This window comes from Equus asinus, chromosome 8 (assembly GCF_041296235.1).
Source record: "Equus asinus isolate D_3611 breed Donkey chromosome 8, EquAss-T2T_v2, whole genome shotgun sequence".
NCBI lineage: Eukaryota > Metazoa > Chordata > Mammalia > Perissodactyla > Equidae > Equus > Equus asinus.
This window is the reverse complement of record NC_091797.1, coordinates 91,692,090-91,719,064: the sequence shown is the minus strand read 5'-3', so window position 1 is coordinate 91,719,064 and position 26,975 is coordinate 91,692,090. Positions and strand designations below refer to the sequence as shown.

Genomic DNA, 26,975 nt, shown 5'->3' with positions numbered 1-26,975 from the left:
ATCAGGCACATGAAAAGATATTTGACACCATTAATCATTAGGGAAGTTCAGATCAAAACTACAATGAGATATCACCTTACACCCATTAGAAAGGCTATAATTACCAAGACAAAAAAAAAAAACAAAAACAAATGTTGGAGAGGATGTGGAGAAAAGGGAACCCTCATACACTGCTGGTGGGAATTCAAACTGGTGCAGCCGCTATGGAAAACAGTATGGAGATTTCTCAAAAAATTAAAAATAGAAATACCACGTGACCCAGCTATCCCACTACTGGGTATTTATCCAAAGAACTTGAAATCAACAATTCAAAGAGACTTATGAACCCCTATGTTCATGGCAGCATTATTCACAACAGCCAAGGTGTGGAAGCAACCCAAGTGCCCATCGACTGATGACTAGATAAAGAAGATGTGATATATCTATGGAATACTATCCAGCCATAAAAAAGACAAAATCATCCCATTTGCAACAACATGGATGGACCCTGAAGGTATGATGTTAAGCAAAATAAGCCAGACAAGGAAAGACAAACACCACATGATCTCACTCATATGTGGAAGATAAACAAACACATGGACAAAGAGAAGAGATTAGTGGTTACCAGAGGGAAAGGGGGTTGGGGGGTGGGCATAAGGGATAAAGGGACACATATATATGGTGACTGACAAATAATGTACAACTGAAATTTCACAATGTTATAAACTATTATGACCTCAATAAAAAAAATTAAGGTAAAATAAACACAGTTTCAGATAAACAGAAGCAGTGAGGATTTGTTGCCAGCAGACCCACACTACAAAAAAAGCTAAAGGACATTCTTTAGGCTGAAAAGAAATGATACCAGATGGAAGTCTGGAGCTTAGGAAGGTATAGAAATGATAGATACATCGGTAGATGCAAAAGACTATTTCTCTTTGTTTTCTTAACCTCTTTAAAAGTCAACTGTTTAAAGAAATAATCACAACAATGTTTTGTGGGGTTTATAACAAATGCAGAAGTAAAATATATGACAGCAATAGCACAAGGACAGAAGAGGGTGAATTACACAGTTGTAATGTTCCTGCTTGTGCATGAAACGGTATAACATTAATTCAAGTAAATTGTGAAGCCAAGGATGCATATTGTCATCTTTAGAGGAACCATAAAAAAGTAACATGCAGTATAGCTAAAAAGTCATTGGTAGCAATAAAACAGAATTGCAAACAGTACTCAATCCAAAGGAAGGCAGGAAAAGGGGACAAAAGAAACAAAGAGATAGGGTAAATAGAACATAAATAGCAAGATGGTTGACTTTTAAACCAAACCATATCAATAATTATACATATCATTAAATGTAAATGAATTCAACAGATTGTTTAAAAAAAAAAAAGCAAGACCCAAGTATATGTTGTTTGCAAGAGATGCACTTTAAACAGAAAGACACCAGTTGTTAAGTAAAAGGATTGAATAGGATATACCATGCAAACTCTAAGCATAAGAAAGCTGGTGTGGCTATGTTAATACCAAAGTAGAACTCAAAACAAGGACTATTACCAGAGAGAAAGATATTCACTTCATAAAGATAAAGGACCAAGAAGATGTTAAAATACCAAATATCTATGCACCTAATAACAAAGCTTCAAAATATGCAAAGGAAAAGTTGACCAAACTAAAGGGAGAAAGAGACAAATATACAATCATAGTTGGAAAGATGGAGGGTGAAAAAATGAAATACAGAAAGTCAGAGAGAGAGACACACAGAGGGAAAGAGAGAGAAAGAGAAACAGATACAGAGACACAGAGCCAGAGTGAGGGAGATGGAGGTGACCTGATCCTAAGAAGCCGACAAGATCCAGAGACAGGGAAATAGAGAGGTGCAGCATGCCCTGGACAGGGGAGCGTGTCAGGAGTTCTGGCCGCAGTGGGTGGACCCAGGGCAGGGGTCTGGGCCTGTGGGAGGGGCTGCTGCATGGTGGGCAGCATCACTCACCCGCTGCCCCGTGGAGCCTTGGGGGCCAGGCTCCCCACGCAGTCCCTGTGTGGGAGGGAGGAGAGGAATGGAGTCAGCTGTTGGGGGGTCTGAGCCTGGGTCCCAGGACTCCCCAGAATCCTCCACCAGAGGCTGCCTCAATACTCACTCTCTCGCCCTTCTCTCCTGGGTGACCAGAAATTCCTTTGGGTCCAGTGGGGCCTGGGGGTCCCTGAGCAACAAGACAGGGCCTCAGCCTTGTGCTGGGGCAGGTGGAGTGGGCAGGGACTTGGGGGGCAGAGGGGTTGGGGAGGGAGCCCCAGCTTGGCCTGGGCCCAATGCCCAAGTAGAGCAGGCAGTTCATACAGCTCAGGGTTCAGAGTTACGGCCCGGAGTTGGCTAGTCCCCACTCTGATCTGGAAGTTGCCAGGTGCTGGCCATAGCCTTAGGGCAAGAATCTCTACCTTTTTCCGGCCTTAGGTGACAACAATACTTGCTTCCTGTTACATAAATTGAATGAGAAGATGTATGGAAAGTTTGCATATTAAGTGCTCCATAAACACCTGAATAAATGAATAAAAGCATGGATGGAGATGGAGATGGTGGGTGAGTGGGTGGATGGACAAGCGGACGCGTGGGTGGGTGGGTGGACAGATGAGTAGGAGAACTTGGAACAATACTCACCACATGTCCAGGACTCCCAGGGATGCCCATGGGACCAGGAGGTCCAGGGGGACCTGGAATAAGACAGGATGTCGTCAGGACCACAACACAGTACAAAGCCAGGAAGTCCACCATCAGCTCCCTCCTGATAGCCACAGCCCTAGTCCCTCTGCCATTCCTCAACCTCACCCCTTACCCCAGACCTGGACTCAACTTACCCATGGGCCCTGGGGGGCCTGGGGGTCCAACTAGTCCCTGGGGCCAGTGGCTGCTTGTCTCAGTGAAGGTGTTGGATAGGAACGGGTCCCCTGGGGGAGAAAAGACAGTGAGTGAGCAGGGCTGGGCTGGGCTGGGCAGGGCTGAGCGGAGTGGGGTGGTCAGTCTTCACCTGCCACCTCTGCCAGGCCAGCTTTGACTGCCCTGTGGGACAGCCTACAGTGCGGCTGGGGCCAGCAGGCACCTGTTCCACAGTTGGAGAGAGGGGAGAGTGTTGGCCATGCAGGACTATGAGGCAGGGAGACCTGGCTTCTAACCCTGCCACAGTCCAGCAGGTGACATCCAGCAAGACTCTCCACCTTGCTGAGCCTGTACTGTCACATGTCCAATGGGAACAATAAAAGCTGCCATTTATTGCCCACCTACTTTGTGCCAGGCTTCTGAGCATGGGTGTCATGGAGCTCCGGGAGGCCAGCACTGTCACTACCCCATCATACAGATGAGGAAACAGAGGCTTGGAAAGGGAAAATGAATGGTGAGATGGAATGAATGGGAGAATGAATGAATGGTGCCTGGTCACACACTAAAGATATGGCACAGATGGGGTTGAATGTGGCACTCCAAGCTCTGACCACTGGCAGCACACGTGTGGGTCAGGCTGGGGAGGTGAAAGCTGCACATTAGAGCACAGCTGGGTGGAGGGAGCCGGGGCCTCTCTGAGCACAGGGCCAGGGCTGTGTCCTTGGGAGCTCAGGGCTCACTTCCTGCTGCCAGGCCTTGAGCTCCCCAGTGCTCTGAGGGTTGGATCCTGGCCAGCTCGAGGACACGGCAGGAGGGCCTGATGCCGAGAAGTTCTGGGCAAGGCTCTGGAGGCCCCTGGGTTTGAAGCCGGCTCCCCAAGGCCTGGCGTGATTGCCCCTCTGTGGCCCTCAGTTTTCCCCGTCTGTGAACAGAGGAGGACAACAGCACCTGTCAGAGGACTGAGTGACAAGTGGCTGACCAAGGGCAAGCCTGGTATATAGAAGGTGCCTGGTAGATGGCAGCAGGACTGTGGGGATGGTGATGCCAGCTTGACCCCTACCTTGACCTGTCGTGACCGTGGGGACTCACCATGCTGGGAGATCCGGGCGTGGGGTGGTCCAACAGGGGCTGGGGGGCCAGGGGGGCCAGGAGGCCCCGGTGGGCCTGGAGGTCCCCTCTCTCCAGGGGTGCCCACAGCTCCGGCCTGGCCAGGGCTCCCTGGGGGGCCCTGTGGACCTGCAACAGAACCAGGGGGTTGATGGGTGTGCAGGAGGCAGGGAGGCCTGGGGGGCTGCAAGGGGGCAGGACGAGGTAGCCTGGGGCAGCGGGTATGAGAGGGCTGGAGGCCACAGGCCCGGGCAGGTCCTAGCTCTGACCTCCCTGGTCATCTAGTAGGGTGATGAACACAGCCCTTCCCGGGGGCTTTTAATGGACACTTGATACACAGTAGGTGCTTAGCAAACGCTGATTTCCAGGACGTTCTCTTCTCTCCTTTTCAGGGTTTTGCATGAGCTGTTCCCTCTCTCAGTCCCTTTTTTCTGCCTGGTATACACTTAAGGTCAACCTTTAGGCCTCACCTAAGATGTCACTCCCCCTGGGAAGCCCTCCCTGACCCCCACCTCATCCAGGCTGGGTCTGGGCTTCCTTCCCTCAGGCTCCCATATCAGCAGTTCTGGCCACATGGCGAGGGGCACTGCTGTTTCTCCTCTGCCATGCCCTGTCTCCCAAATCCCCTGCCCCTGCCGCACCAGCCCAGGAGCTCCAGGAGGGCAGGGACCTGTCTGATACCACCCCAGTGCCCAGCTCAGAGTCTGCTGGGAGTAGGTGCTCAGGGAGCACAGGCCGAGCAAATGCAAAAGAGGGTTTGGGGGAGCCCAGGCATGAGTGGAAGGATGGTGAGCTGAGAGGGGTGTGGTGGAAGGGGCCCAGGCCACCTCTGGCCAAGTCAGGGTCCACCTAGGGGGACTGGCCATGGGAGCTGGGGGAGCAGTGCTGGGGCACTCACACTCACCTGGTGGGCCTCTCATCCCCATCGGGCCACGGCTGCCGGTGTCTCCCTTGGGGCCAATGGGCCCAGGAAGCCCCCGGACACCAACCCGATCTGGGGGAGAAAGCTCATCAGCTTGGCAGTTCCCACCTTGCTCCTACCCCACCCCTGGCCCACCTCCAAGCCAGCACCTACCATCTCGAGGGAGCAGTGGGGCCCTCGTGTTTTCTCTGGCTCCAGGTAGCCCTGGGGATGGGGGGATGGTAGGCAGGGGTCAGCGTCATCCAGAGTCCTGCCCCCAGCTTCACCAGGGGGCGAGGGCAGGAACTGCTGGGCCTCCCAGGACACCACCGCTCAGGGGCCCCTGGAGACCATCCCTTCAGGCCCACTGGAGAGCTGGGAACACCGGGGCCCACAGCGGGTCAAGCTGGGAGCCAGCAGCAGGTTGAGGATGGGACTCTCACCCCCCCGACTCATTCCTACGTGGGAATGGACTCCCCACTGACCCACTCACCTTGGAGGCCTCCATCCCCAGGGCTGCCCTGGGCAGCTGGGGAGCCCCAGAGCAGGGCCAGGTCCTTGGGGGAAGCTGCGGTTGGGGGTATTGCCTGCTCCATGACAGTCAGCACCGCTACCTGTGGAGGAAGATAGGGATGGGGTGGGTACCAGGGTCTCACCAGGGACAGGCCAGCCGGGGCCTCCAGTATGGGGGGCAGGAGGCCCATGCAGCCAGCAAAAGCCAGCTCGGAGTGGAGATCCAGGCTCACAAGGGCCCAGAACTTCATCAGACGTGACTGTGGTTTTCAAACTGCACAGTTCATCACATTCATTGTAGAAAAGTCATTACACACCATCACTACCACCCAAGTTGAGGTCTGTGACTGTTGCCATGTTTGCTGCGTCATGCGTTTTTTTCCCTACGCTTACCTGCATAAATGATATGAAACTTCGCTTGGCCTGCTAACGCACCACAGGCTGAAAGGACTTTTACTAAATTTGGAGGAATGTTTGGGAGGGTCTGACATGACACAGAGGCCCCGAGGTGTATAAAACCACTTTTGGACCCAGTGTTGGGGAGACTCTGAAAGGCCCCCTGAGCCACTGACTGAGGATGAAAGAGAGGACAGAATGCCACTGACCAGGGGGTGCGGGATCGTGTGGGCCTGTCCAGAGAAAAGCTGAAACTCTTGGGCAGCCCCAGAACTGAGACCCACTCTCCAGATCCAACTGCCCCTCATGCCGGCTTCTCCTGGGAGGGAGCTTGGGGAGCAGTGTGGGGTTCCTGGGCCTCATAACAGGTTCTAGCACATGCTGTTCAGAAGCTTGGCTTTTCCACTTGCTACACCACGAGCATCTTTTCACATTAGAAGATGGAGGTGTTGTTAATGGCGTCTACCATTCCACAGAGCCACGCTCCCTAATTATGCAACCACCCCTTCTGTCGTCTGGTTTTCAAATTTTCCTGTTAATAGTTAACACTTTGGTAAACATCTTCGCATGTAAGCTTCTTAAGATAAATTCCCAGAGAAGGGAATGATGGAGGAAAGGATGTGCAGACGAAGTGTATACACCTCTACATGTGTTTAGAAAATCTGGAAGAAAAGATGCTTAAATCTCGACATTCGTGCTCTCTGGGGGCACAGGCAACTCCCGCGAATGGCTTTTTGGTAGGTTTTTCATGGTTCTGAATATTTCCTGTTTCTAAATTTAGAATGTCTTACTTTTTAATGGTTAAAAACTTTTTATCTTGAAATAATTTGAGATGCGCAATAGATGTTTTGCCTTTGAAACTGGGAAGATAATATTACGGCAGGAAAGACAAAGGGTGAAGGTGACAGGGCACGGAGGGGACCCAGCTACGGACTCGGGGGGTGCCTATGACTGTCTGGCTGGGATGGGGATGGGGACGCACAGGGGGAGCTTCACGGGCCTCCTGGAGGAAGAGCAGGCCAGGCTGGCTGACTGAGCAGGCTTCCTGGGGAAGGGCATTGGACGGGGGGCTGAAAAAGTTGGATGGGAACCAACAGAAGGGTGGTGCACGCCTGGCAGGGAAGTCAGCTGCCCGTGGGTATCGAAGCTCGGCTCAGAGCTGCACTGTGGGGACGCTGAGTGGGCTGGATGTGGGGTGCCAAGAGGGGGTGGGGGAAGACAAGAGGGCTGCTGCTCACCCACCTTGGCCTCCAGCACCTTCAGCCGCTCAGTCAGCTCCGACACTTTGCTGCAGTTGAGGCAACCTGTGGGGAGGGAGGCGGCTGGGGCTGGGGCCAGGGGTCCCAGGTTTCCCTTGGAACCTCTCAGCCCCTGGGGGCAGGATGGAGGGAGGGGAAAGACACCTGATGACTCCAACCCATTAGACAGCCCAGCTCAAGGAAAGGGTAGGTCCAGACCCCAGGGCATGTGGGTCCAGGGTGGGCCATGCCCTGTGGGTTTCCCTTGGCTCCGGAGCCTCTAGAGTGGACCGTTTCTCCCATAGCAGGACCAGGGACCCGACTTGCGCAGCCTCTGCAGCCAAAATGACTCCCTTCCAGGAAACCAGGGCAGGAAATCCTGCCGCTTCCCACCTGGGTGGGGCTGGCCTGGGCCTGCCGGCTTTGGGGACTGACACACCACAGATGGACTGGGCTGGCCTCAGAGGTATCACCCGCTGACCCTCCCTCCAGAACCACCATCCAGCTCCTCCAGCCTCCCCACGATACTCCTAAATTATTCATCACAGTTCCTGTGCTTATGGAACCGCCTGGCTGCCAGGCACCTCCGGGCCAAGCGCTTTACAAGCTCGTCTTTCCAGTCCTCACCACGATGCTGCTACATGTTAGGACGAGTGTCATCCCCGTTCACACCTGAGGACGCTGAGCCCAGAGCAAGGGTGGAGAGAGTGCTTGACAAGCACAGAGCCTGGGGTCGAGTCCCAGTGCTGCCCCTTCCTCGCTGTGGGGCCTCAGGAAGGCACGTCCCCCCTCTGACCCTCAGTTTCCTCCTCTTTAAAATGGGGACAATGATGCCTTCCTGGGGGTGGGGAACAGCTGTGAGGTTTAAACAAGCTGATGATGGAAAACACCTGGCCAGGCGCCTCGCACACTGCAGACGCTCAGAAAAGCACAGTTTAAAGAAAAAGAGGAAACTGGGGACTCAGACCCACGTCTGCAAGAGTTTGGGCATCACGGGTCTCGCGGTGCCTGGGTTCAGGTCAGACTCCCCTCTGGGGCCTTTCCTGTCCCCCTGGCAGTTTTCTTTCCAGCCTGCGGGGAGCAAGGGCAGGGTGCTATCCCTGACCCTCTACTGCTGGACCCAGCTGGCTTTTAGGACAATCACAACATTGCCTGTGCCCCCTCCACCTCCCCTAGCCCAAGGGAACTCCCAGCAGCTGCCCCAGGACCCACCTGAGAAGGCTGTGGGCCGAAGTGCCATCCGCCTCATGGCGCTGCCCGACCAGCCAGGCTCCACGAAGCCAGAGAAGCCTGCAACTAAGGGACAGTGGGGGTGAGAGTCCTGCTGGCCCGCGCCATCCCTGTTTTGTCAGACCCCCTCGCCTGCCACTGCAGCCCCAGCAGGGCTCCCTACTCCATTCAGGGCAGAGAGAGACAGAGGCCCAGAGAGGTGGGGCAGTTTACCTGGGTCACACAGCATGAACTGGGCTGATATGGAACAAGGCTGCCAACTTGATGGGGCTGGCAATGGATGGGGGCTATGAGTGAGGCTGGGGGCTTCCCCTATGACCCCAGCAAACTGCATGGGTTAAGAACTTAGAGCTAACAGATGCGAGGTCGGGTCCCAGCCCTGCCACTTGCTGACCTGTGTGACTTGTCCTCTCTGGACCCGCCTATTTTCCCACCTGTAAAATGGGATCATAAGGCCTCTACACCTCCCAGGCTGGTGTGAGGCTTGAGGATGGCGATGTGTACAAAGGGCCTACTGTGCACACACAGGGCCTGACACACAGTAGGTACTCAGTGAACGGCAGCTGCAACATCACTGTCCACCCTCTCCCTGCCCCACTCGGTAAGAAGATGCCGAAGTGGATCCAGCGCTGGTTTTAAATGAAAACCAGAGGGCGGCTGGCTGCCTGGGAGGGCAAGGGGGACCCGTTCCAGGAACCCACCCCTGCCGCCACCCCTCCAAGGAGCAGGCCGCCCTGGCTGGTCTGGCTTTGGGGGCCTGGTTTTCTCCACAGCTGGAGGGATGGGCTGGACAAGCCAGGGGCAGCGGGGCACAGCTGGAGGGGCTCTGGAGCCAGCAGTGGCAACTGCCCCCTCAACCCCCCCAGGCCTGCCTTTTAAGGCCAAGAAGTATTGTCTGGGGGGAGACAAGACCCAAATAAGGCGCGGGCCTGGCAGCTCAGAGCCAGGCTGCGGGTTGGTGCAGGGAGTGAGAGGCGCCGGGAACTCAAACCAGACGGGTCCCTCTGGCCGGGCCCCCAGCACGCAGGCTGCCAGACCCTGCTCCAGGTCCCACCACGGGGCCTTCGCTGGGGCCAGGCCTGTGACTTGCCCTGGCACAGGGGGTAAATCTCTCCCAGGATGGAGGAAGGTGGGTTGGCAGCCCAGGGCTGGGGCAGGGGTCAGGGGCCCTGTAGGCAGGGGGATGCCACAGTGAGCCGTGCCCAGTGCTAAGCGCTTTAGATAGCCCAGCTCAATCCTACAAGGTAGGTAATAATAACGATCCTATATACTGGCTTAGCACTTATGCTGGGCCTGGCACCTTCTAAGTACTTTACATACACAGTCTTAACTCATTATCCTCACAAATCCTGTGAGTATACCTGGGAGTGGGTGCTAGTATCATCTCCACTTTACAGATGGGGAAACTGAGGCACAGAGCAGCTGGGGATCACCACTTCTCTGTCCCCTGTACTCAGATAAATGGACAACTGACTATGAATATTTCCCCTTGGGGGAAAACAAGGCAGAGAGGTGAAGTGACTGCCCTCGGTCGTCCACCTTAAGGCTGGAGACTGGATTTGAACCCCGGTTGGTCTAACTCCAGGGCCCGATCTCCTCTTTCTTGGGCCACTTGGCACCTCGAGTTGGCCCCCAAGCTCACTGGGCAGAGGCAGGGAGGCCCTTCCTGCTGGCTCCTGAGAAGAACAGCCTCGCCAAGCCCTCCTCACCTCTTTGCTCCCACAGGAAGATGGAAAAGATCATTTTATTACTCTTTTTAGGAAGTCACCCAAAAGAAGTGGCCGGCCCTCCAACCCCGTGGAAGTTGCGGTTTTCTCCAGGATGAAGCATCTCAGCATTCGGCTGAGCATCTGCCCTGCCACCTGCCCCACCATCCTGCTATCGTTCCCTTTTTTTCTACAGCACTTTCCACCCTCTAACACGTCATCTTCTGCGCCAGTTTCCCAGTCTCCTGTTGGTCGTCCATCCCCCTGGTTGGATCACAAGCCCCATCAGGGCAAGGACCTCATCTGTTTTGCACACGGTCTGGAAAAGTGCCCGGCGCGCAGTAGGGCCTCAGGGGCCTCCATAACCTTTTGTTGGTGAGTGCATGAATCACTGGCTGAAAATGAATTTAAAGTAAGCAAACAGAAGGAAAGGCAAAACAATGCGGATGGCAGACACAACAGTCTTGAAAATGAGCATCAACGTTCTAATGTCGCACTAGGGTGTCCTTGAGTTATGAATCTGTGAACTTGTGGTTGAAAATCCTTCTTCAGCTGATTTGCTTTTGGACATTTCACTGGGGAGCCAGAGAAACTAGAAAAACTAATGAAAACATGGCCTGACCAGCAGCACAGACGTAACTGGCTCAAAGTAACTGCAAGTTAAAATTTAAAAAAAAGAAAAAAGTTTAAAGAAATAACAAAACTGTCAAAAAACCCAGAAAAGCTTGGCTCTGGATTTAGGATCACAAAAATTATCCCTCAAACTCTCCTAAATTCTGATAAATGGACAGAAATATTTTAATGGACACACCAGGTTGTAAAATGGACCTACACCACACAGCATTCCAGTAGGCAAAAAGCCACGGGTTAGGGGAGGTCTCCTGTAGGACAAAACTGTCATGTCCCTCCCACTGGGCTTGGGCCAGGGTCCCTGGAGCAGGCCCCAGGAGGCTGAGAGCCCCCTTCACCCGAGCCTGGCGGTCTGGCCTGAAGGGGCCCCTCCCCAGCCCTGACCTCGCCCTCCCAGGAGCTCCAAACTCATCCCATGACCACGAACCCAGCTCCACTCTGGGATCCTGACTGTGGGCCACTTCCCACCACCTGGGAGGTCCCCGCCAGCCCTACACACACACACACACACACACACACACACACACACACACACACACACACACAGACACTGCCTCCCTACCCCCACCCCCACAGCAGCTGCTCCCATGTCACCTCCTCCAGGAATCCTTCCTAGACAGACTAGGGGACCCACCAAAGCCCCTTGACGCTCTCATCACTCCCTGTTCTGACCTGCACAAGGCCAGTGCCATCTGTAGTTTCTAGCCCTGCGCCCCTTCTCATCAGATCCTCATGAGAACACCGAGGGCCAGAGAGGAGAGGCTGCCTGTCCACATGGGCGGGGGCTGGGAGGGGATTCAAATCCTGCCCTAAGCTGGAAATGGGGGTGTGAGAAGTTGGGGGGGTGTCATTGGGCTCCACTTCTGACTTTCTCTCCAAGGAGAGGTGCCAAGAGAGGGGGTTTCCTCGTTCAAAGCCACCTCCCAGGGCTGCTGGGTCCCGTGACCACAAGCCACAGAGGTGCAGCCTCCCCAGCCCCGGCCCAGGGCTCCTCCTGGGAATGTACTTTGCAAATGTAAATATTTGCTGCTGTTGGCCTGAGCCGGGCTCGAGGTCAGGGCTGTGGCCAGGAGCTCCAAGAATCCTCTGGCAGGCCTCTGGGAAGGCTTGTCTGTGTCTGGCCTGGCCTGCTCTTCGGGTAACATGGGGTTCCCATTCATTTCTGTGCACCCACTTTACACCAGGCCCGTGCCAGGCACTGGAGAGACAAGAGTGGTGATAACAGGCTGGGGGCCACTGCAGCCAGGTGGGGGCACCAAGAAGGTCGCAGGGAGAGGAAACAGCCACTGCCCATGGCACTCTGAATCCGCAAAGTAAAGCACTGGCTTGGCTCTGAAATTGGCATCTGGTTAGAGCTGGAAAGATGTGTGTGGAAGGGCCCAGCCGTGGACGAGAGGCCGAGGGCCCAGGAAGGGCCTGGGCTGGAACCTCGAGTCTGCTCGTAAGCTGTTTTGCTGTGTGACCTTGGGCAAAGTTCTTCCCACGCTGGTTCCCCATCATGGAAGATAAGGGCTGTGGGGGTCTACAGATGGGGAAGGGACATGTGCGATGAGGATAGTGGAGACAGGGAGGGGGAAACAGGCAGCCTGGCTCTAGGGGCGACCCTGAGGAGAAGGCAGCGAGGGAGCCCCCAGCTCGTCCATCTTTCTATCTGGGACAGGCTGGGGCTGAGACTGGCTTCTGCCAGCCTCACGGTGCCCCCACTGCCTGAACTCGCTCCGCCTGGAAGTCCTCAGCCCGCACTCTGCAGAGGGGAGATCCCGGCTCCGGGTCAGACTGATGTGCTTTGAATTGGGCCGTGACCCAGAGCAAGATCCTCTCCCAGCCTCAGTTTCCACATCTGGACCTTCTGTACCATGACAAGACGGCATGACACAGGTGAGTACAATTCACAGTACCTAGCACGGACAGAGGGTGGTGGCAGCTTTCCTTCCTCTTGTCATTGTTACTGCAGGAGGGTCTGAGGCAGGGGGACACTGCAGACCTCAGGCCAGAGCCCTGGGGAGAATTCCAGTCATGATGCTTACTTGCTGTGTGACCCTGTGTGAGACTCACACCTTCTCTGAGCTTCACTTTCACCATCTGGACAGTGGGTCTGATGGGTGAGAGATCTGCCTACAGGGAGCCCCCAGAGGCAGGGTGACATGGTGGCCACAGCGGCTCGGCTCTCAGCAGAAGCCACCAGCCCAGGCTGCTCAGGGCCCATCCCAAGGCCTGGGAGCACAGACAGAAGCTTGGTCAGGCAGATCCCAGTCCTGGCTCTCACGTGTTGAGAGAGCCCAGGCTAGCCTCTTTGCCTCTGCACGCCTCAGTTTCCCATCTGTAAAATGAGGCCCATTCTAGCCCCTTCCTCACAGGTGTCACGAACATCAAGGAGACCATCCTTGCTCATCACAGAGCGAACATTCCCATTTTGCAGACGGGAAAACCAGGGCTAGGAGCCATGAAGTCGTCTGGCCTAGTGGATGTCAAGCCTGCACTTGAGGCCTGTTTGCTGAGCAGCTGACTGAGAAGTGGGGTCTCAGAGGTGGGAGGCAGGGTGGTCCCTGAGAGCCACCACAGAATCCCCAGCACAGGGGGCTGAAGGGGAGGGGAAGACATTTTTCAAGCATCTACTGTGTGCAAGGCGTGAGTCTCTAGTCCTCATAATAAGGTATGAGGTGGGCATTTTTCAATCCCAGGCGGCACAGAGAGAGATGAGGTTCAGAGAGGTGAAGGGACTTGCCCCAGGTCACACAGCAGAGTGCAGCTGATCCAGGGCTGGATTCTGGGATGATGGGTGTTGCCTCTCCTCCTTCAGCTCACCCCAGGCTCCCTGGGCCCTGTCGCCCCTGGTGATGCAGCTCTATGGCCCCAGGGTCACGTCACAGCACTGAGCAGACCACAAGGGCGGTCACTGGCAGGGGAAACAGCTGGGGAGCCTGGCCTAAGCCCGGCTATCAGAGGAAAGGCAGGGCCCGGGATGGGCCGGCAACGTCCCCACGCTTCTCCACCCCTCATTTCCAGGACCCCAACAGAACAGTTTCCAGAATATCCAGGCCTGGGCACCCCTTTGCTCAGCTCCAACCCTGTGGGTGGGGAGAGGCCCTTCTGTCCCATCGGTCATCACATAGTGCCACCATGGGCTGCCACACCATCTGCAGGGTCTTTCCTGCTTCATTTCATCCTGGCAACATCCTGGGAGGCAGACTCTATTATCCCCCATTTCACAGGGGAGGACACCGAGGCTCAGTGTGGGGGCACCCCAGGCTGCTGCAGGCGCACACCACAGCGTGGCACCCTTTAGCGAAGGCGCCCCTCCCTCTGACAGATCATGAGTCGAGGGCCACTCGAATTGCAGCCTCCCTACCCCCCAGTCCGGTGCCCTTGCACAATGCATGGAGAGTCCCCAGCCCGAGGCCACACAGCTGGTGTGTGGCAGAGCTGGCCTGGCCCATGAAGCCCTGGATACCCCCTGTCCTCAGGCTGGGACCCGAAGGCCCTGCAGAGGGAGGTGGTAGATGTCAGGGTTGGCCTGGCCCAGCCCCTGTCTTGTACCCCCGCCTTGCCGACGGCAGAGCCCCCAGCCCTTATCCTGCCTCTTGGACACACAGCCTCCAGCTGCTGGACTCAAGGGCATGGCCACTGCCCCACCTGACCTGCTCCCTCACCGGCTCCTGACGGCCCCACAGACCCGGGAAGGTCTGCCCTTGGGAGGGGAGCCAGGGACAGAGTGGCCTTTGTCTGGGCAGGCCCTCCAGGACCAGGTGGCCCCCACACCCTGAGGATTCACCCCTACCCCCTACCAGCTCCTCCATGGCCTCCTTGGCAGCAGCCCCTCCTGGCTGGCTCTCCTCCTGCCCCTGGGGCCCTTCCACCTTCCCCTCTGCCTCCCAGCAGGGAGGGGCGGGTGCTGTTCCTGGTTCCCCTTGTGGCTGCTCCTCCCAGCCTCCCACACCAGCCTTCAATGCTGCCTCTCTGGACGGGACCCCTGCTGGGTGTCAGACGGCTCTCTTCTCCTCTGGGTGTCCCGCTCCTCCCCAGCTGTTTTGGGGACTCCCTCATTCCACATTGAAACCTGTCAGGCCCCCTCCCTGTCCCATTTTGGGGTGGGCTCTGCCCCCACCCCGTGTGACTCTGGGCACATGACCACCTCTCTGGGTCTCTATTGCCCCCTCTGTGAACCGGGGCTACTGTGGGGCCCCAGGGAGGTGAAATGTGTAAATCTCTCAAGAAGCCCCCCTAGGAATGGTGAGTGCTGTCGGCATCACGGTCCCTTGATCCGGAGGCCGTGTTTCACACATTCACGTTTCTGGAATCGGGATACGTCTGGTGACTGATGTTCACAATCCCATGGTGCTTTGGGGGCCTGGAGCGCCTCTCTCCATCGAGGCACCGACAGGCCTGGCTCTTGGCTGGTACTAGGCCGGGCCATCCTCTTCAGGGCCATTCTTCGGAACACAGCCCTTGGTGTCCACAAACCTTCCTCTCACCGGGTTTGGCCAAGCAGTGAGGACGGGAGTGGCCTGGAATGCTCAGCAGAGAGGCAGGTGCCTGAGAGGAGACGGCTCTCGAAGCAACCTGTGTACCAGGCTCCAGGGAGGCCCGGGCTGCCTCCTCTGCACCCCTGCCGGGTCTCGGCCCTGCGCCACCCACGGTGCACACAGAGAAGGGGGTGGGGTAAGAAGAGTCCCTCTGCCTGGGACACGCTCCACACATGTGGCGCCCAGGGAAGTCCTCCCCTCCCTGAGGCCCTGGGCAGAGCCAGGCAGACCGGGGTTCGAATCGTGACTGTCCCTTAGGAGCTGTGTGCCCATCACCTTCCTGAGCCTCAGTTTTCTCACCTGCAGGATGGGTATAACCATCCTGATCTTGCAGACCCCCTGACCTATCTATTACATCAATGTCCTGATGCGTTTTCTCCAGGTTTGGAGGAAAGGCTTGGGATGGTGTGACTGAAGACGTGAGCGACACAGCAGGTATGAAATTCTGCCGGGGGTCCTGAGAGTCCCCCAGGAGGCAGGCAGTCAACACCCACAGGACAGCAGGCACCCACTAGGTCTGAGCCGCAGCTCACCAGCTACTCCATGCAGGGTACCCTAGTGCGCACGGTGCTCTGCACCGCAGTGTCTACCGACTCAGCAAGTTTAGGGTTCCTTCCCATGCAGCCAAGGGGAGGCATCTAGCCTGCACCTTGGGGCAGTCCTACCTTCCTCGCAGCTTGCCCCCGAGTGCCCTGGGCAGCACCTCCACTCGCGGGCGGTCACTGTCTTGTACATCACCTTGTATGTGGGTCTCACCACGGTTCTGTAGCTGAAAGAGAGCCCAGGGGGCTGAGCTCAGACAGGGTCTTCCGCCACCTCTCCCACTGCCAGGGCTTTGCCCACGCTGTGCCTCCACTTGTGATGCCATCAGCTCCCTCTCCACCACGGTCTCACTCACCTGTTCCCTGGGCAGCTCATGGGCCAGGGGCAATTCTGCAGCACTCGCTGAAGGTAGGTGCCATTCTGCACGTGGCACGAGATGGTGCGGGTCACCACGTATGAGCACCAGTTCCTGAAACAGATCCAAAGAGGGGAAGCTCAGGTGCAACGTGCAGCCCCATGCCTGGGACCCCAGGAAGACAGGTTAGGAGGTCTGTGTTCTCTCTAGGAGCCCCGACTCTCCAGGCAGGGAGCCCCTGAGCTCTCAGAGTCCTCTGGGCTCCGGTGGGAGGCTCTGTGCTGCTGTGGCTGGGGAGTGAATTCCACAGCCCCAGCGGGGGCGGCCGTGCCCTCACCCCCTACTGGGGAGGTCTTGGGGAATGAGCTGTTGGGGGGCAAGATGGAAGCAGGGCATCTTCACCAGGGGGCTCCCCTCCTCCTCATCCCTTCTCTCCAACCCTGGCCTGTCGGGTCACCACTGCCTCCTGCCTCCTACCTGGACAACAACAGCGGCCCCTCCATCTTGCCCCTCTGTCTCTCCTTACAGGCAGTGTCATAAAATGGAAACCTGGCCGCATCCTCCCTTGCTCACCCCCAGCCTCAGCCCTCCGGATCTCTGCCTTGACACCTGGATCCCTCACCTCCAGGCCTTTGCTCATGCTGGGCCCACTGCCCAGAGCACCCTTCCTCCACTTCTCCCCTTGGCACCTCCTATCTTCAAAGCCCGGCTGTGCTGTCACCTCTCCCCTTGTCCTTCTCCACCCCCACCCCCACCTGAGCAGAACTGATGGTTCCCTGCCCTGGATCCGCACCACTTTGTATACCTGTCACGCCGAATTAAGCTGGTGATTCAGTCTGCACTCTCACTCCCCTGGCACGTGAGGGAGAGGCCCTGTCTCACTTGTCCTCGCGTCCCCTCTGTGTGACAGTCAGGATGCACAATCAATGTCTCAAGCATGGAGGACTGACTTCTCCAGATGCCAACTAATGGTCATAGTGTGCTGCATATATTGAGCACCTACTGTATGCATCTTCTCACGGTGAGCCAGGAGGGCACCCCCCACACACACTTTATAGAGGTGTAAACTGAGTCTCAGAGAGGAGAAGACAGCTGCTCAAGTCACAGAGCTGGCTCATGGTGGAGCCAGATTCATACCTACGAAGGTGGATGGCCCAGCCTGGCCCCTGACTCCATTCCAGAGGCCTCAGCTCCCGTCTCCTCCCCATCTCCTGAGCCATGGTCTGTGGCTCTGTGAAGGCCCCAGACTGGGAACCTGCTGACCCTGGGCTCGAGGCCACAAAGGAAAGTCTGGCAGGGTGGGGGGCTCGGGCTCAGAAGGGTCACCTGAAACAGCCCTCCTTTCCCAGCCCAGCAAAAAAATCGTGACCCCGTGCAGGGCTGAGGGCCACTGAGCACCTGGAATGTCCCAGCCATCACAGAGGTGCTGCCACCTCTGAAGTCCAGTCCCCCCAGCTGCTCTCCCACTCCCGCCCCAGAAGGAGAATGTCCTTGGCTGAGACCAGTGGACCAACTCACTGTGCGACTCTGGGGAAGTCCCTGCACAGACTCAGTCCAGGAGGAGACCAGCCTAGCCACAGGCATGGAGGTGGGAGAGCCAGGAGAAGGGATGGCTCTGTTGGCCCAGTGACGTGGCAGCAGCTCAACAGAGCCCTTGGCCAGCCACCCCATGGCAGAGGTGACAGGTGCTTGTTACCGCACTGTCGGGAACAGTGAAAAACTGGGAACAGCCTAAACAGGACCACTAGATATGGGGAACCAGATGCTGTGGCAGAGCCCAAGGTCTCCATGTGTAGAGCACCGGGCCTGGTGAGGAGGAAAAAAGCATGCGTAGACCAATAGAGAATGACTGCATTTCTATTAAAATGAGAAAGGAACAGAAAGCCAAAAGACTATTTATACACGTATGCACAAATATAGCTATATGCGCATAAACTTAGGAAAAATCACATGTTCACATCAATTTGCCATCTCTCGTGGCGGGGAGGAGCTTTCCATCCCCTCTGTCTGCTGCGCTCACAGCAGCCTCCAGTTCTCATGCTTGCTGCCTGCCAGGAGGTGTGCCCCGGGCCCTCCACACACCCAATTATGAGCCACTTTATACATGGGAAGACCGAGGTGCTGGGGTCCAGGACGCGCCCTGGGCACCCACGATGTGACACAGTCATGGTTGGAATTCAGGTCCATCTGACCCCAAAGCCTGCAGTCTTAATCTTAGGCTGGAAACGTTTCTCCTAATAAGCAGGTAGGGATTTCATAAGTTTAAAATGATTCATTTCAAAAAGGCCCCCCACCCTTTAGAGCCTCCAGGTCCCTAGAGCTGTGGTTTTAAACTTGTCAGGGTTTTGTTTGGGGGGACATAAGCCCCTTTGGGAAATTGATGTGAGTTGTGGAAAAATGCATAAAACTTGGGGTACAATTTCAGGGGGCTTGGATGTCCCCCTGCAGCCTGTGTGACATCCCCCAGGCTGGCCAAGGGGTTCTGAGAAGGAAGGAAGGAGGGAGGGAGCAATCTCAGCAGAGGACAGTCAGAGCTGTCTGGACACAGGAGGGGGTCCTGGGCATGGAATGAAGACTCCATGCCAGTGTACAGATGCACACACAACACACACCTGCAAATGCACGCGCACACATCAATATGCACACACACCGAGCACACAGGCACAGGCAGACGCACGTGCACATGGACACACTCATATATGCACATGTGCATACAACTCTTGGACACACCTGTGCCCATGTGCACACACAGACCCACAGAAGCACACACATACAGAGGCACTCAAGCACAATCAGACCAAAGCAAATCCGGAAGGACATGAAGCCACACAAATGACCGCCCTCCCTGCACTCGGGTCCACACCTACAGACACACAGCCATGTGCCATTACACACACATGTACACCGCCCCCCACCCCCATGCCCAGCCCCTGACCTGGGCTTGGGGAGGCGGGCCTGTGACTGCCCACAATTGCCTAAGCTGTCCCTCTCTCTACGGTGGGGGCAGGGTGGGGGCTAGAGAAAACTATTTTCTTCTTCTTCCTTAATTAAAATTTCCACCGCGTGGGTCACTGCCTGGCTCCCTGGTTTCCTGCAAGCTGGAGTTCACCCCCCTGCTTAGGGGACATGGAGCTGGCGGTCAGCTGGACAGAGGGGACACTCAGGCCAGGTGGGGTTCAAGGTCAGCCCCTCAGCCCCTCCACCTGGAGGATCACCAATTACCACGCTCCCCCCCACCTTGGCCTTGAAGCCCCCAGCCCTGCTGCCCCCAGAATTAGCCTGAGCTCTCTGCAGAGTCCTGGCCTGGCCCCACCACCCTCTCGCCTGTCCGTCCACTTTCCAGGGCAGCAGGAGCTCTTTTTAAAGCACAGACCTAAAAAAAGTCACCACTGCTTGCCTGGAGTCTGGAGCCCACGCTGGTTCCCCATCGCCCTGTGAGCTCTGACTGTTCTGTCCTGCATGCTCCCGCCTCTCTTCAAACTTGCTGCCCTCCCTTCCATGTGCCCTGTTCTCTCCCACCTCAGATCTTTGCATATGAGATTCCCTCTGCCTGGAAAGCCCCACCCTCCAGCTCAGGCAAACTCCAATTCATCCTTTAGGTCTCAGTCCTGAGGCCCCAGGTGAGGTCAGGCAGCTCCAGGGGCTCCCTCACCCTCATAATAGCCCATAGCTTTTGCCTCCCAACAGATGCTGGAGGACGGCATTGGCAGGGACCAAGCCAGGATGGGGCTCAGCCTGAGAGCACTCAGGGAGGTTTGCTGAATGACTGAACGACTGAGAACTGGCAGTGGTCCTGGGCAGAGGAGCCAGGATGCAGTTTCCCAGAGATGGGTGCAGTACTTGGAAGCCCCGCCTCCATCTGGCTGCCCCTGGGGGCTTCCTTTCCCAGGCTGTGGTCTGCGATAAGCTGCCCAAGAAGTCGGTGAGGCTGAGCCACCTCCCGTGGGATGGGGCTAGGGCAGGGGCTGGGAGGAGCAGCACTTCCCTCCTGGGCCTGCCACTTCTGCCCACTCAGCACCTCCTGGGCCCCCAGAGGCCGCCGGAAGGAGAGAAAACAGGCCAGACCAGCTCACCCTGGCACCAGCCGCCCCCACGAGGGCCCCCCCACCTGCCCTCCACTCCCTGCCACAAGGGGCCCAGGGGACTTTGTCTCTGCGGGGCCCAGGGCTGTGATCCGGAACAGTGATAGGGGCTAATTGCAGGAGGCAGCCAAGCGGGCTGGGGGCCAAGGGCCGTTATGAAAAGGAGAGGAAAGAAAAGAGACATATGGGGTGGGGGTGGGGTGACTAGAGCCAGAACCCCCCTCTAGGGGCGAAGTTCCAGTCCTAGCTCTGCTGCTTCCTAACTTGGTGACCTTGGACAAAGCCTGACCCTCTCTGAGCCTCACTTTGTCCATCTGCAAATGGGGACAGCAGAATCTCCTCCAGCGGAGGAGGTTTCACACAACCCACTTAGCACAGTGCTAACTGCTCTTGGCAATTCTTGTTCTTGGACAGTGACATGGGGCCCCTCACCCCAGGGGCTTCCCCGAGGGACACCAGCACACTACATTCCACACGAGGTCATACCCTCGACTGAGGGATGGGAGTTGTCAGGTTCTGCATTTTACAGAAGGGGAAACTGAGGCTCTGAGAGAAATCACCTGCCTGAGTCACCCATATGGGCACAGAGCTGGGATTTGAGCTCCTGAGAGATGGGCTGAGGAAGAGAATTCTTAGGATTTGCCCAAAGGAAGCCAGTACTGAAGGAGGAAGAGGCCTGGGCCAGGACACCACTGATGGCTTCAACCCTAGAGCCACAGCACTGAGATGGGTCCTTAAACGAAATGGGGATTCAGGCTGGGAGGGACCTTGGAGGGGCAGGAAGCAGCCCCAGCAGGGATTGAGGGGTGGACTGGGGCAGGGGTGAGCCAAGGCAGCTCTGCACAGCCCCCAGGCACCCTGGTTCCAGGGGTCTCAAAGTCTTGCCACATTCCTGGGGCTGGGGGCGGCCCCTTGGATGCCTTCCCGGGCCTCCCCCTCCCCAGGCACAAAGCCTCTTTTCTGACACTGATCCCTTGGCTGCCAAGGGGCGCCTGGGGCGCCGGGCTGGGGGTGGAGAGAGGGCTGATGGGTATGACATCAGGGTATGACATCCCCATGCTGTCTCCAATGATGCTGGGACGGGGCCACAAGGGGACATCCTGGCAGCTGAGGACCACAGATTCCTCCAGCTAGGGATCCCTTCCTCCACCTAATGTTGGTGATACAGGAACCACTGTACATCAGGCCCCATGCCCTTCCCCTGGGGGACTGCCCACCCTCAGAACAGGCCCGTGAGCAGGGGACGAGGGGAGGAAACAGGGAAACGGTGAGGAAACTGAGACCCCGGGCTGTGAAGTTACCTGTCTGAGGTTGCACATCCAGTGGGTGACAGAGCCAAGGCCAGAGCCACTAACTCCTAACCACGACCTGCAAACGTCTCCCAGACCCACAAGCTGACCACCTCTGCTTGTGGCTTTGGAAACTGGCTGGCCTGGACTGAGGTGCCACTTTGCCTCTCTAGGTCTCAGTCTTCTTACCTATAAAACGGGAGCAAAAGCACTGCCCACAGGGCTTTTGTGATGCTCAGGCCACTGTGAGCCTTCTGTGAACAGATGGTGTGACAATCCCCAGTGAGCATTAGATATCGGCCCATAGCCACGATCCCGCTCCCACTCAGCAAGTCCTGGGGGCGAGAAGCCCAGGCTCGGGGGCCCTTCCCTGGACTGGCTGGAGGGTAGTCTGGACCTTACGCCCTCTCAACCATCCATCTGAACCCAACAGTGGGAATTCGGAGTTCAGAGTCTCAGTCATGTTAGCACCCGGGATCCTGGGGACTCACATACACACCCTGGGGTCATATCCCCTCTCTAGGCTTCAGCTTCCTCCTCTGTGAAATGGAGACCGTAAAAATGCATGCCTCCCATGGCAGTTGGGAAGATTCTGGAGGCAATGGATACAGGTAAAATGCAGCCCAGGTCAGCCGTGGTGAACATGCAGTAGGTGGTGGCTGTAACATCTGCCACTCGCCCGTCCCAGTCTCAGACAACTGCTCTTCTGGCCTCTGATGCCTCGGCCACCTCTGCCCTCCAGTCCTGCCCACGTCACCTGCTCTTGTTAGCCCAGTGGGGCCAAGCTGGCCCCTGACCACTGGGAAAGGGGAATTTCTGAAAAGAATTAAAGAATTGAGGCCGTAGGGGGTGGGGGCCAGGCAGGCCTTTGAATGGGATGAAAAGGCCTGGAGAGGCCTGGCTACTCCGTATTGTCTGCCTCAGACAACCGCAGCTGGCCCTCAAGAGGGGACCCCAGCAGGGATAGAGCCTGCAGCCAGGACACAGGCCGGGGCAGGTTCAAACACTGTCATCAAGGCCAGAAAGACACAGATTCTAATCCCAGCTGTTCTGTTAACGGCCCATGACCCTAGAAGATTATGCTAATTCTCAGGAGCCTCAGTTTGTTCATCTGCTAAATGGGGACAGTGCCCCCTACCTCATTCCTTCCTTGAAGGATTAATGATGACACTGCATATAAAGGGCCCCCTCACTGGTACTAGAAGATGCTCCATAAACAGCAGAAGAGAGAATGTCCCCAGCTCCTGAGAGAGCAGCAGGAAGACGCCAACTCCTTCCCATATCTGTCCAAAATGCCAGGTCCCTGGGGGCCGACAGTGACCCACGGGCTGCGTGCAAAACTCCACCCCAGCCTTCCTCCGAGGGAAATAAATAGCCAGGGGTACTAAAAAAAGCCAGGAGCAGGACAAGGGGAGAGGGGTCTCCCGAGCGTCGGCTAGGGGGTGTCCCGGGCTTTTCCTAGGTGCAGGGAGGGGGGCCTTTGGGCTAGGGTGACAGAAGTCCTCGGGGGCTTCTCCCTCATTGTGCCCCTCCCTCCTCCTCTGGGGCTCTGGAGGTGAAGTGGTGGGGGATGGAGGAGGTTGTCAGGGGCTGCCGGCTCCAGACACCTGGAGGAGGGGACCCCCTGCCCTGCCGGGAGCCTCTGCCAAATAGCGGGGCGGCCCAGGGTCCCTGCCCCCACCCGGGCTGGCACTGCGGTGGAGGACCGGGTCCCTTTCCCAATCCCGGGCTCGCACGGAGGTTAGGGGTGCCTAGGGTCCCGGCTCCCTACGCGGGGCTGGCAGGACACGGGGGTGGGGGGCAGTCCTTACCTGCGCCCGGAGAACTGGGCTCCCCCGACGCTCCACGCGGCGCTGCCTCCCGGGAGCAGGAGCCCGAGGCAGAGCAGCGCCCAGGCCCGCGGGCCGCCCATGCTGCACCCGGCGCCGTCCTCGGGGCCGCCCCCGGCCCGCCGTGCCCGCCCGCGCCGCCTGCCGCCCCGGACGCGCGGAGCCCGGCTCCCAGCGCAGCGGCGGGTGGGCGGGCGGGAGGCGGGCGCGGGGCGGGGGCGCGCGCTCCCGGCCTCGCCCGGCCCCTCGGCGCGGCCCCCCGCCCCCCGCGCCGCCGCCGCCAACCCGGAAGGAGCCCCGGGGGGCCGGCGCGCCCGCCAGGAGGCCTGCCAGGTGCCCACCTGAGCCCGGCGCTCCGCGCGCCTAGCCCTTTGCGGGGCGGGGTGTCAGGTCGGAGGTGCCCTCCCACTTGTTGCAGACTGGGGAACTGAGGCCGGGGCCGTGGGCTCAGAGGCAGTCACGGCCTGAAGCCGCCACGCCTGAGCTAGGATGCGGGGGCCGTCCTCCCCTCTTGGGGATCCAGTCCCCAAGGCAGGAGAGCGCCACCCCTCCATGCAACAAAGACTTCCTGAGCAGTGAGCGCCACTGTGTGCAGGTCGCCTCACCTCCGATTCACATCCTGTCTTGGTTTAATCTTCAAACCACTTTGGGCAAGGTGGGCACAATTGTCCCCATTTTACAGAGAAGAAAACTGAAGCCCAGGCACTTGTCTAGTCCCTCTGGGAGGAGAAGACCTGGGCTGCCCTCATAAGGTCAATGTCCACTCTTATCGCCATTTTACAGATGAGTGAGGCACAGAGAGGAAATGTCATCTACCTAAAGCACTCCAGCAGTGGTTGGAAGAGTCAGGATTTGAACCCAGATCTCCTGGCTTCAGAGGGAGTAAGCTCTTAAGAAGAATTAAGGAAGAGTGCAGACAGCATGTTGGTCTGGGCCTGCATTTCCCTAACTGTAACAAGGTAAGGACTGCCTTAGAGTGGAGTTTCCTCATCCGGGGTACATGGATGAGCTTCTGGGCAGAGGGCGGTGAGTCCCACGAAGGTGTAAGCAAATGTGTGTGCATGCGATGGGTGTGTGTGATGGATGAGTGTGCATGTGTGATGTGTGTTTGTGATGCATGTGTGTGCAGGTATGATGGGTATGTGTGACATGTGTGTGTTTATGGGGATGAGCTGAGCTCTCATCCACAGCTCTCATTAGAGGCAACCCAGAACCCTCCAAAGCTCTAGGCCGGTCTCAGACCACCCCTTCTGCCTGGGTTGAGGTGTAGCTGGCAGCACTGGGCTGGGGAGCCCCCTGCCCAACTTGGTGGCACACCGGGGGCTCGTCCTGCCGGATCCTGCCATGGCTTGTCCAGATCCCAGATCCCTACTAGAGACACTCCAGCAGGAAGGATCTGCCAGCCCGGCCTCAGATTCCTGGGGACTCCCTCTCCCAGACTCGCCGGGCCGGGCAGCGCTGGGCCCCGGGCCTGAGTCGGGACGGAGGAGGCTGTGCTGATGTAGAGGGAGCTGCCCCCTGTCCCCCGAGGGGGCAGGTATCGAGAGCCGGGCCCAAACCCTGCCTCTGCCGCCTCTGCCTGAGTTAGCTTGGCCAAGTTCTGCCCCTCTCCAGCCTCAGTTTCTCTTTGTAAGGAGGACATGGGACCCTCCTTATGAGGGTGTGGGCAGGATTGAGATGTCATGGTAGTGCCCTGCACCCACTGTCTCTTGGCTCATGTGGTCGCCTAAAGGCTCCACTTCCTCCAATGACATCATCACGGTGCCAACTTCACCTCCTTGGGGAGCTGCCTTCCTCCCTTCCATGTGTGATTTTTGGGCACCTACTATGTGCTGTCTGTCTGACTCCCAAGAAATGCAGCTTTGTGCCTCTCTGGTTAGCCCTCGTTTGTGACACAACTAGATCAGTGACTTCATACCATGGATGACTTGTCAGTCCCAAGGGGTCATCTCCTGAGAGGACCAGTCCCATCTACAGCCCCACTCAAGCGGCTGGGATCAAAAACGTTCTCCCCAAAAGTGACTTTGAAGGGCGTGCAGCTCTTTCGGAAGGAGAAGCACTGAGCAGTGGCTTATGTCCTGGGGAGTGCCTTGGAAGACCTTCGAGGTGTCGGGGACACCTGGGGTGGGTGCCTCAGAATGAGGAGACATCACCAGGTCTGTCTTCAACATGCCAAGATGCCCCTGTGATTAATGGCATAGACATTCCTTTACCAACGCCACCAAATTCCTGGGAGCTTCAGGCCACTGTAGAATTTCCTCAGCAAGGGACACTCTCAGTAAATGCTGTTACCAACATGTTGACATCAGAGGGGGCCCCCTTCTTGCTGAGGCTGGGGTCCCCTGGTCCAGGGTGTTTATTTATAACTACAGCCACATCCCGTGGCGGTGCAGCCTGGTGCTTACCACACAGGCTCAGTACCCTGTAGGCCTAGGTGTCAATTCCAGAGCAACCACCGGGAGCTCTGTGACCTGGGACCAGTTGCCTCCTCTCTCTGAGCCTCATTTCCTTGCCTGAAAAAATAAGCCACAGGACCTTTTTAAGACCCCTCTGACTCAAGAGTCCATACTTCTGGGAAAGTGTGAAAGCTTTGGGTCTCTGTGCGGTGGTCCTGGGGCCCAGCCCGAAGCCCCGTTTTCAGGGTACACTTTCCTGGTGGATGTCAGCCTGTTTTCTGGTCCTCTTTCCTCCCTGAGCAGGAAGGGCAGGAAATGGCGCAGAGGCCTGAGTCTTCGTCATTTAAGGTTTCAGTGTTTGCTGAGACCAGGAGGAGAGGGGCCTGCTGGCTCCAGGTCTCTGGGCCTGTCCCCGTGGGCGGGGCCTCTTCCCTGGGGGCCCGATGGGCTCCGTTGCCAAGATCAGACCACAACTGCCAGTAACCACAGCAGCTTCCGTCCGGAGCGCTGACCGCCTGCCAGGCGCTGTCCTAAGCATTTTCCTCGCATTGTCTCCTGCCCCGTCTCTGCCACCGGGGAGGCTGCCTGATTACCCCCAGGTGGGGGCTCACCCCAAGTCCAGGCTGGTGAGTGACGGGTGCCGGCCTGTGCGCTCACCCACCGGCGACACTGCCGCCCTCTGGCTGCCCCCACAGGGGGGCTTCTTTGGGGGAAAAAGAGAACTCGGCTCAGATTTGGATTCCTGTCTGGGAGCTGCTGAGGCGAGAGAGAATATGTGGACACACACGCGTGTGGACCACACAGGGACACGGCCTTGGACACTCACACCCTCCACCCTGCCCCGGAGCAGGCCGTGGGGTTTGGGAAATGCAGCCCTTCTGGTGTGGAGTCACTGACACCAGAGTCATTGACACGTCCACCCGCACCCTGTCCAAACAGGAAATGCTCTTCTCCTCGTAGCAAACTGCCTGGGGTGCAGCCCCCCTTCCCTGTGAACTCCCAGTGGGGCCTGTGCTGAGGGCCCTTTCCTCCGCCTGTGTCCCACAGGACAGCTTCCCTGCTCAGGGGAGATATCAGCCCTGTTTGCACACCAGCTCGTGTGATCCCAGGCGCCCCATCTCATCTGTACCCATATTGCACCCGTTCCATTGGTAAGGAGGCAGCCCGAAGGGGCCAGGGGGACCCAGAGCCCATGGTGGCAGCCCCATGGGCCCAGGCCTGATGGCCCAGGCGGTGCCTGGGTGTCATGGAAAGGAAGGGGCCGTGTAAGCCCCAGTGGCCTTCAGAGCCTCAGCCCAGACAAAGGGTATCGCTGGAGGGCCAGGCCTTCCCTGTGCTTCCAGGTTGGGGAACAATGCCCGCTTTCTGTGCCTTTGATCTGGAGGC

At 57.4% G+C, this 26,975-nt stretch overlaps 1 protein-coding gene and 1 long non-coding RNA gene across 10 annotated transcripts in view; one reads left to right on the top strand and one right to left on the bottom strand.

The window, feature by feature from the left end:
• EMID1 (EMI domain containing 1) overlaps positions 1-23,435 on the bottom strand; it is a 48,274-nt gene extending 24,839 nt beyond the window's left edge. For 2 of the 9 annotated variants that reach the window (XM_070516321.1, XM_070516322.1), the window contains exons 1-13: positions 23,176-23,399; positions 15,994-16,107; positions 15,761-15,858; positions 8,219-8,302; positions 7,011-7,072; positions 5,353-5,473; positions 5,034-5,084; positions 4,863-4,952; positions 3,941-4,087; positions 2,833-2,922; positions 2,636-2,688; positions 2,121-2,183; positions 1,973-2,017 (exon numbers count right to left, since the gene is read on the bottom strand). In XM_070516321.1, coding sequence (XP_070372422.1) covers positions 1,973-2,017; positions 2,121-2,183; positions 2,636-2,688; positions 2,833-2,922; positions 3,941-4,087; positions 4,863-4,952; positions 5,034-5,084; positions 5,353-5,473; positions 7,011-7,072; positions 8,219-8,302; positions 15,761-15,858; positions 15,994-16,107; positions 23,176-23,276 — 1,119 coding nt within the window. In that variant the 5' untranslated portion in view covers positions 23,277-23,399. Of the gene's footprint in view, positions 1-1,972; positions 2,018-2,120; positions 2,184-2,635; positions 2,689-2,832; positions 2,923-3,940; positions 4,088-4,862; positions 4,953-5,033; positions 5,085-5,352; positions 5,474-7,010; positions 7,073-8,218; positions 8,303-15,760; positions 15,865-15,993; positions 16,108-23,175 lie in introns of all 9 variants that reach the window. The other 7 variants (XM_044775624.2, XM_044775628.2, XM_044775620.2 and 4 more) reach the window with 6 other exon arrangements.
• Positions 23,436-23,483: 48 nt separating this feature from the next.
• Positions 23,484-26,975, top strand: part of LOC106827553 (uncharacterized) — a 35,659-nt gene continuing 32,167 nt past the window's right edge. Inside the window, exons 1-2 of the long non-coding RNA XR_001397169.3 lie at positions 23,484-23,848; positions 23,977-24,152. This is a non-coding gene — a long non-coding RNA (uncharacterized lncRNA). The remainder of the gene's footprint in view (positions 23,849-23,976; positions 24,153-26,975) is intronic.